Source organism: Portunus trituberculatus, chromosome 18, assembly GCF_017591435.1.
Source record: "Portunus trituberculatus isolate SZX2019 chromosome 18, ASM1759143v1, whole genome shotgun sequence".
Taxonomy (NCBI): Eukaryota; Metazoa; Arthropoda; class Malacostraca; order Decapoda; family Portunidae; genus Portunus; species Portunus trituberculatus.
Window position 1 is genome coordinate 23,018,431 of NC_059272.1, and position 10,055 is coordinate 23,028,485.

The window sequence follows — 10,055 nt, forward strand, 5'->3', positions numbered from 1 at the left end:
CTTCCTTTCTTTTGTTGAGCGATGTACCCGCGTCATGACTGGCAGTGGAGGGATGCAGTACACGTGTTTCGCTCACTTGTGCTTGATGGGAGAGAAGAGCTAGATAAAGAGAGGCAGAGAGGGAAGAGTGAGGTTGGTAAAAAAAATCGCCTTAGGTAAAGAGGAAAGAGAGAGTAAAGATGGAAGTTTTTTAGGTCGACTAGAGGGAGGTACGAAGGAGGAAGGTAGTGAGGTAGGAAGATAGGGAGTAGAGGGGCGAGCTGAAGAGGTTGTTAGTCGTGTTTGAGGAGTAAAGGTATAAGGTTAAAGGTAAGGTCGGGAGACATACGGTAAGCGGATTACACGGTTGTTTCATCCAGGCTTCGCTGCGGCTCACCTTACCGTCTCGGCCTTTGCTGTACGTATAAGTCAATACACCTTAGGCCAGACCAAAGAGCCTATGATATCTCTCAGGCTTCCCCGGTTACTCCTCCTTAGCTCTCCAAGGCAGAGTGACACGATAGGTGTAGTAAGCAGTGGAGCAGTAAGAGTTGATTAGCAGCTCTTCTAAATAACTGTGCTGTATTTTCTACCTTTTTCCATCCGTTCACTATATTCTCTTTCCATTTTACTTTCCATGTAAATGAGAACGCTAGGCCCTGTATAGAAAGAAATTACAGAGTAGTAGCAGGCGTTGTGATTAGCAGCAATTGAATTCTCTTGGTTGTATTCCTTGCTCACTCCCTTCATTCAATGTATTCCTGATCGTTTATCGTGCTAATATCAGCCATTCTCTTATCCGGTTGCAATATTCATTATCTATTTTCCTTCTATCCGAAGACTTCCCTTTCAATCTTTCACTGTACACTCAATATGACCTCTCTCTAACACTAGACTCTAGTTATCTAGGTCAATCTTGCATGTCTCGTTTTCGTTTTGTGCATGGGAATAAATGTATCAGGTTTTGCTACAATCTTGCTCGTGTTTGGTGTGTAAGGCCGCCCTTCGCAGCAGCCAGATGTGCAACTAGACCTTTGGATTCGTAGCCGAGCGGTCGCTGTTGGTGGAGGGTAAAGGGAAGTCAATATAAGCGGAGATCCAGTTAAAGGAAGGGAAAGATGTGGAGGAAATAGAGTCTTAGGCAGCGGGAAAGTTCGTTACGAGGAAGAGAGGCGATGAGGAATGTGGGTGTTTATCTCTCTTGGTAGTAAACAAAATAATGAATGCTAGGAAAAATAACGAAAGGAAAAGGAAGAAAATAACAATTGGGACCGAGGAAATATAGGAGGATGTGAAGAACACATATATTTATCCTCTCCTTACTGTTACTATAATTTTTGTCTAATTTTTTTTTATTCTTTATTTTGCATTATTTTTTTTATTAACTTTTCTCTTATCACTTTTTTTGTTTTCTTTATTTACGATCACTAAGTGCACACTCACACCAGACATTTTCGTCACTTGCACTCTACCTCGCCTTCTTGTTTGTCGAATCATTTATTTATAAAAATGTTTTACCCCATCATTTCCGCAGCGAGCCCAGCACTTGTGACGTAACAGCCGGGTGAGTCTTGGCTGGCAGAAAAGATGTGGTATTGTTATCCGCGCATATACGACTGGCTTGTATATATCACACACACACACACACACACACACACACACACACACACACACACACACACACACACACACACACACACACACACACACACACACACACACACACACACACACACACACACACACACACACACACACACACACACACACACACACACACACACTCTCTCTCTCTCTCTCTCTCTCTCTCTCTCTCTCTCTCTCTCTCTCTCTCTCTCTCTCTCTCTCTCTCTCTCTCTCTCTCTCTCTCTCTCTCTCTCTCTCTCTCTCTCTCTCTCTCTCTCTCTCTCTCTTGGATATTGCATCATTTATCTATCCTGCTGTCAAAGTAATTAGTTCAGGGTGTGTGGATATTTCTCCCCGCCAGGCCAGAATACACAGCTGCCACCTTTCTCCTCGCCTGTCTCTCTGTGGCCTTGTGTTTCACGCACATGTCACTCCCAACTCCTCCCCACATTTGTCACCAAATTCGTGGACGTGTCAAACTCAACTTTCTTCTCCACAGTTCCCTCCACACACCTGTTGCACCTCTTCACCTCTACACAGTCCTAAGCGAACCCTTTAGACCACAAGACACTAACCTGAATAATCATTACGTAACAAACAAGACACTATGTAGTCCAGGCAAAGATCGTGACGTAACTATTTCAGTCAGTGCATGAAGCGACTGCCAATGACGTAAAAAATAACTTCACTGCTTGGACTTTTGTGCGAGGGCGAAAAAGTGACCCGAACCTAACCTCAATAAAACTGGTCGAGTCTCATCTGGGGCGGCGCCGGACGAAGACACTGAATATCACGTGACTGAGTGAGCTAACAATGGCATGCATCCCTCACCTCCACTGCATGAGCGGACCTTGAGTACACCAACACGCTGCATCTCTTCTCCTACCCTCACAGCCTCCCATAAATCATCCATTAGACAAGTTGCTCAATAATATACATGATCGGACACTTCACTTTCACTAGGCCATAAGAACCCGAGTGATCTGAGTGTAAGTGGCCTTGGTCATGACGGGTGATTAGCGCTTTCAATAGGACAAGGTGTGTTTGGTGAGCATGTTACTTGACAGTCCCCTAAGGCGGGAATTAGTCCACCGGCTCACCTATCGAACATCGGTTGAGGAGATGAAGGTCCCATAAACAGGTTCTTCATTTCCTCTCCTCCTCCTCCTTCTCCTATTCTCCTCGTCCTCCTCCTCCTCCTCCTCCTCCTCCTCCTCCTCCTCCTCCTCCTCCTCCTCCTCCTCCTCCTCCTCCTCCTCTTCTTCTTCTTCTTCTTCTTCTTCTTCTCTCCCTCCCCTAGTACCCTCCTTTCTCCTGTCTCACTCAGCCTCACGGACGATTGAGGAAAAACGCGTATAAGAAATTGTGAGAATACTTTCGCTACCGAGGCTACCGCAGGAGAGAGAGAGAGAGAGAGAGAGAGAGAGAGAGAGAGAGAGAGAGAGAGAGAGAGAGAGAGAGAGAGCAAATAAAGAATGAGTTATGGATGAATTATTGTGGAAAAAGAGGAAATATGATCTGGAAACTTTGTCTCTGGAAGTAAAAGATAAACAAAGAAATTGCGATAAGGATGAATGATGTGGCGCGGATCATAGATGTGTGTGTGTGTGTGTGTGTGTGTGTGTGTGTGTGTGTGTGTGTGTGTGTGTGTGTGTGTGTGTGTGTGTGTGTGTGTGTGTGTGTGTGTGTGTGTGTGTGTGTGTGTGTGTGTGTGTGTGTGTGTGTGTGTGTGTGTGTGTGTGTGTGTGTGTGTGTGTGTGTGTGACTGAAAACCGGAAAAATAAGAGAAAGCTAAAAAGCTATGAGGAAATGAAAAGAGAAATAATAAAATAACAAACAGATATACATAGCAAAAGCGAAAAGATTGACAGGGTGAAGGACACAGAGGTCGAGAGAGAGAGAGAGAGAGAGAGAGAGAGAGAGAGAGAGAGAGAGAGAGAGAGAGAGAGAGAGCCATACCCAAGTAGATACACAAGAAACAAGTAGGTAAATAAAGAAAACGGGAATGGTAGGAGGCACTTGAGTGTATGTGTAAGTACCTGAAAAGTTTGGAATATTTGCTAGCACACACTAAGACAGCCAGGGAGGTGCTACCCTTGTTTGTTCACTTGTTTGTTCACTCCCAAGTACTTGTTCTCTTCACCCCCCCCTTTTCTTTCAACTTTATCTGTTTTTTTCATTCTCTCCTCCTCCTCCTCCTCCTCCTCCTCCTCCTCCTCCTCCTCCTCCTCCTCCTCCTCCTCTTCCTCCTCCTCCTCTTCCTATTTCTGTCTCGGCAGTGACCCTGGTGTGTCTTGTCAAGGTAGACGGAATGAACAGTGTGAATGTAGCAATTTCGTCTCTTAACTTTTTAGTAAATTGAGGTATTTTGGTTTTCTCTCTCTCTCTCTCTCTCTCTCTCTCTCTCTCTCTCTCTCTCTCTCTCTCTCTCTCTCTCTCTCTCTCTTTCTCCATATATTTTCAGGTGAATTTCATTTTCTTTTCCTCTCTTTTTTTTTTTTTTACCACCTCCGACCAAACTCAAGTGTTCTTTTTTCTTATTATTTTTTTTCTGGCGTTTATGTATGAGCTTTCCCTCTTTATCGCTTCATCCTTCTCCTACATATGATCTTACGTCTCCTTTCCTTTTTGGCCCTTTCCTCATTCTCTCTCTCCTCAAACTCGTGCCATATATAACTGAGTTTTGTCCCTGTCTCTGTAACAGTAATTTTTCATCCTAAATAACTCTAATAAATAGCAACAAATCTGCACTTGTCACTAGGCAATATATTTGAACAAGAGGGAGGTAGTTATTAGTAGCCAGAGGAGGAGGAGGAGGAGGAGGAAGAAGAGGAGGAGAGATAAGACAAGGAGGAGGAGGAGGAGGAGGAGGAGTTCATAATGGCTGAGGAATATTTGCCCATACTTTGTCATATGCTAAAGAATTTTTCTATAGCTAACAGTAGAGTTGCGATAACAGTATTGGCGGGAAAATAGATAATGAAGTAAGTGAGTGGAGGAGCTTTCAATAGGGTGGCTAGCAGAGAGAGAGAGAGAGAGAGAGAGAGAGAGTAAATTTACTAGGAGGGCGGGCCGTGCTTAGGTGACCCCAGACATTACGTTCTCTTATTTCTGTCGTGTGAAAGTCTCTCTCAAGGTTATATTCACCACCGTGCTGTTCTTGTTTATCTCCTTTTCTTGTTTTACTCCAGCACTACCTCCTCCTCCTCCTCCTCCTCCTCCTCCTCCTCAAGTCTGCTAGTCCCATCTTTATTTTCTTTATCCAATCCGGTGTTTTTCTACCACTTCTTTTTTTTTTCTTCTCTTCCTCATCTTCCGTTTCCTTTGCTCTTTTGTTTTAGCATTAGATTCTTTTCTTATTTTTGGTGTTCTTGTTCTTGGTACTCTTGTAGTTTTTTGTTTTGTATTTTGGCTCACTTTTATATTTTGATCTTTTGTGTCGTTATTTTCGTCATAGTACTTCTAGAAATAGTAGTCGTAGTAGTAATAGCTCTGGTAATAGTTTTAGTATTATTGTTAGTAATAATATAGTAGTAGTAGTAGTAGTAGTAGTAGTAGTAGTAGTAGTAGTAGTAGTAGTGGTTGTATCAGCAATTATGGATCTAGTGGTAGTGTACGACGACAACATTTCACATAATCATCATCAACATCATCATCGGCAGCGGTCTCAGCAAAAGAAAAGAAGAACCCTCATAAACACACGTAAAAGTCCTCTTATATTGTTGCTTTTCCTTTCCTCCGCCGTTATCCACGTTCTCTCCTCTCCACTTCCTCTCTTTTTACACATCTGGAGGAATTCTTTTCTTCCACGTGATAAACGAGTAATATTATTCTTTTTCTTCCCTCTTCCACTCCATATTTACCCAGAATTTCTTCCGTCCGGTGTTACTCGCATGTTGGCGTGGCTCCAGACAACCATATATTTTGGTGATTAGGTAAATTTTTGCTGTTGTTATCTTATCTTTGCTCTGTCTCCTAGTGGGTTCGTGTTTATCTGCTGACTCTAGTAATTCTCTTTTCGCCTTTTTTTGTATTATTTTCTTCTTTCGTTCCTGATTGCTGTGATTTCGTCATTCACGTAGCCATTCCTGAACCCTCTACCTCCTAACTAGAACGGATTAGTGAGGTGATTAATTAAGTTTCCCCGATAATATTTTTCAAGTGACGAGGCAGAAACTTTGCTAAACTCGCATTAAAACCATGAAGAAGTATTAAGAAGACGTCAATATCTTCCACTTATCACTACATTCACAAGAACCTTCCTGGAAAGAAGCCCAAATAACTTCCACCCTAGAACTCCCTGCCTACTTCTGTCTATCCATCTTCCTATGACTTGACTTCTTTTAAGAGGGAGGTTTCAAGACATTTGTCGCTGAATTTTGGCTAATTCTATATCAGTCTTTAAGGGAACTGGTATTTCAAGTGGGCTCTTTTTTTAAATCTTTTGTTGGCATTGCCTGGTTTTTCCTCTTGTATAAAAAAAAAAAATTCGAGCTTTTTGAAAAGAAATAGAGATCAGACTCTTTGTAAGAATGCGGACATACAAGTGACGGGAAGATAGGAGGATGAGTACGTAACAGTTAAGCCGAGCGTCCGTCGATACTAACATGAATTCTAATTGCCGTTCAGCGGAAGGAGAGTCACTTTGAAGGCCGAGATGAGGAGGTGGAACTGCGTGTGATGGCAGGAAAAGGTTTGTCTGGAAGGAAGCTCGTTATTTGCGCCTTTTGTGAGCGATGTGTCTGATTCTGGACCGTAAATAGTCGTGTTGTTATTATTATTTTTTTTTGTTATAGTCGTCATCATTACTCTTAGTCTTTCTTTCAATACTGTTGTTTATTACTAGTTCTTCTTCATCTACTACTACTACTACTACTACTACTACTACTACTACTACTACTACTACTACTACTACTACTACTACTACTACTACTACTACTACTACTACTACTACTACTACCTTCACCACAACACTTCCAAATTGTACACACGTTTTGCAGTGTTTAAGGAATTCCCCCAATTTTAGAGATGCAACCTTAGACGAAACATTTTCCTTAGAGGGGAACCTAGAATGCAAAAATATAAGGAAAGGAAGCAGGGACGAAGAAAAAGAGAAATGGAGCGTAAAAGCAAAAGGACACTTGGGAGAGAGAGAGAGAGAGAGAGAGAGAGAGAGAGAGAGAGAGAGAGAGAGAGAGAGAGAGAGGGGAGATAGAGAACTAAGGAGTAGAAACAGCTGGAGTTGGAGGCAAACATTGTGTAAAGAAACACTCACAGATGGAGACAAACACTGAGTGACTAGAAACAGCATCGGTAATCAGGAGGGAGGAACGGCGCTCGGTACAGACCAGGTGGGGAAAAAGGGAGAATGAAGAGCAGATGTTGGGGAGCCTAATGAGAATGGTAATGAGAAAAGGGAGAGATACAAGGAGAAGCAAAATGGAAGAGTAGAGAAAGTAGAATGTTGGAAGGAAGTGATGGTGAGAAATGTGGACAAAGAGATGGGAGAAAGGAAGTGAAGGAGGAAAGGCAAGATGAGAGTGACGTAACAGCCAGTGTGAGTCAAAACAAATAGAGGAAAAAAGGTTTCTTAGTTGTAAAGGAAGGTGAAGGAAGGGAGAGCGGGAAGACGTAGTTAAGTGTAATGGAAAGAGAAAAAAAAATGATACAAAGGGAGAAAAGATGTGAAAGGATACAGCATTGCAAAACACACACACACACACACACACACACACACACACACACACACACACACACACACACACACACACACACACACACACACACACGAGAACATTAAACCTAAAAGCAAATCCACATTTATGATAAACACTTGGACTAATATGCAAATTCATCGCTTGGAAACTAAACAACAACGAGAAAAAAAAAAGAAAAACGGAAAATAAAAGGAGAAAACGATAAGAGTAATAGCGGGGTAAAATTCACGACCTTATTGTCGAGGGAATCGAGCTGTGTGGTGGTGGGCGGGCTAGACCGTTTTTTTCTCACGGAGGTAGTTGAAGTTGAAAGGTGTTGGAGAGAGGAGGGCAAGTGAGGGATTGCAGGCGGAGGAAAGGATTAAACAGGTTGTGAGGGCGGAGAAAGAGAGAGAGAGAGAGAGAGAGAGAGAGAGAGAGAGAGAGAGAGAGAGAGACACCTACATTTACATGCATACAAACACACGCCTGCAAACTTAAGATGAATGGTAAGCTTGGCAGATGTTTGCTTCGTCATGCTTCGAGAGATGTATGCGGACGAGAGAGGAGAAGCGACAAGCATGCAAAGCCAAACCCGAACAAAAAAATCAACCAACATCTACCTTAACCAGTTAGGCATATGACAAAGACTCTCAGGGACATCTCATTGTGTTTTCACGGCTAATCACACACACTGGAAGTAAATATGGGACAAAAAAAAGCATGACCGGCACCTCTAAGGATCCCATCGTGGCCTGGAAATAAAAGATCACTGGTCTGGGTATTTATATTCATGCGACAGGGTCAGTGTCCGAGACCAGCAGAAGGCGAGGTAGAATTGGTGTCGATCCTGATAAGTCCAACTATTTATGCGGCACGTATGTTGGCAGGCTCGCTCTCCTTCTGTGTCAAGGTGAGGGGGTCTTAGAAAGGGCTTTTTTTATTACGAGTACTGGTTTTTATTGCGAGTGGATGATAATGTAAGCTATAATTTTCGCTTTTTTTCTGTTATTAATAGCGGTACAATTTGTAGTAGTGTCTGTCTTTGAATGGAAATGAAAGAGCCAGCTTGTTCTGTTAAGGTTATTTGTAGCTGTTGTATTATTATTATTATTATTTTTCTTTACCCACGGTGTCACTCTTGGCTGGAGACCAATGGTGGTGGTGGACGTTCACTTTCACTGCGTGTCTCCTGCCCGAGATTCCCGCCACTGTTGTAAGCGTGTGTGTGTTGAGTGTGTGTGTGTGTGTGTGTGTGTGTGTGTGTGTGTGTGTGTGTGTGTGTGTGTGTGTGTGTGAGTAGTGTTTCCACGAGTATTTTTCTTCTAATTGTACTCATTGTTATGTAATTGCACACACACACACACACACACACACACACACACACACACACACACACCAATTTACTTCACTTTCCAATCTAAGAAACTGAAGCGACAAATCAAATTTCACCATTGTTCAGGTCACATGCAAATAAACCTACTTAACATAATCGGATAGTTTGGGTCAGGTGGCAGTAAGGGACGCAGGTGAGCCGAGAAGTCTGCGCCGTTATGAGGTCAAGACAACATGTTTGAGCGCCGGGTGGGAATAAGGAAAAGCGTACCCAAGGGTTAGGATGAGAAATTATATGATAGTGGCGCGGGGTGATGGGGGGCAGACAATGATACATACGGTAACGGAATGTAATAGTGGTGTAGAGAGAGAGAGAGAGAGAGAGAGAGAGAGAGAGAGAGATGGTAAATTGATATAAACATAAACAGAATAACTAATTAACGAATGACTCGCATTTAGAGAGAGAGAGAGAGAGAGAGAGAGAGAGAGAGAGAGAGAGAGAGATGGTAAATTGATATAAACATAGCAGAATAACTAATTAACGAATGACTCGCATTTTGAGAGAGAGAGAGAGAGAGAGAGAGAGAGAGAGAGAGAGAGAGAGAGAGAGAGAGAGAGAGAGAGAGAGAGAGAGAGAGAATGATAAATTGATATAAACATAAGCAGAATAACGAATGACTCGCATTTAGAGAGAGAGAGAGAGAGAGAGAGAGAGAGAGAGAGAGAGAGAGAGCTTACTATACAAAATACTTCATGAAAACATAATTAACAAAAGACTTACCCGCTTCCAGTTCATTCTCCACTCGTGATAAAGAAAACGGAATACGTGATGCAGAGGAGTGGGAGAGCTAATAAAAATTCGACGCAGACAGAAACGGAACAGAATCGCATGAGCAACTCTTCTATTCTTTCTGGCGTAGCAAATAGAAAACGTGTAAAGTGAATATCATCTTTAGTAGTATTGTAGCACCTGGCCAGAGACATCCACCTATCGTATACTCTCGGTCATTCTCTGCAGTGTTGATATATGTGTGTTCATTAACTGGATGACCAGATTACATTTATTTCTCCGCTTCATTTACTTAACCTGCGAAACGTCAAACACGCACGGAAAGACTAGTAATGGAGGTGAGCGTTGAAGAAAAGGAGTGAAAATTTGGAGATCATGTCATATTAGTGCAGGTTTATGTTTAGTTAATTAAAAGAGTGGCTTACTTTACAATATTACTTTCTGATTATCTCATTACCAGGAGGAGAGCTGTTGTAAAGTTATATTAAAATAGATGAACGGATTGAACCCAGTAATCAGGTTGATAGTGCAGATTTATTAGGTTGTTTTAATATAAGGTTAAATAAAATACGATGATGAATAGACGTTCTTTCTACAGTGACGTCTATGTGTAAGCCTAATGGTTTATT

At 42.3% G+C, this 10,055-nt stretch overlaps 1 protein-coding gene across 1 annotated transcript in view; it reads left to right on the top strand.

Annotated features, from left to right (window-relative positions):
• The first annotated feature begins 2,658 nt into the window (after window positions 1-2,658).
• Window positions 2,659-10,055, top strand: part of LOC123505387 (mucin-19-like) — a 21,587-nt gene continuing 14,190 nt past the window's right edge. Inside the window, 3 exon segments of the mRNA XM_045256606.1 lie at window positions 2,659-2,733; window positions 6,235-6,298; window positions 8,192-8,214. Of these exon segments, the coding sequence (XP_045112541.1) occupies window positions 2,659-2,733; window positions 6,235-6,298; window positions 8,192-8,214 (162 nt within the window).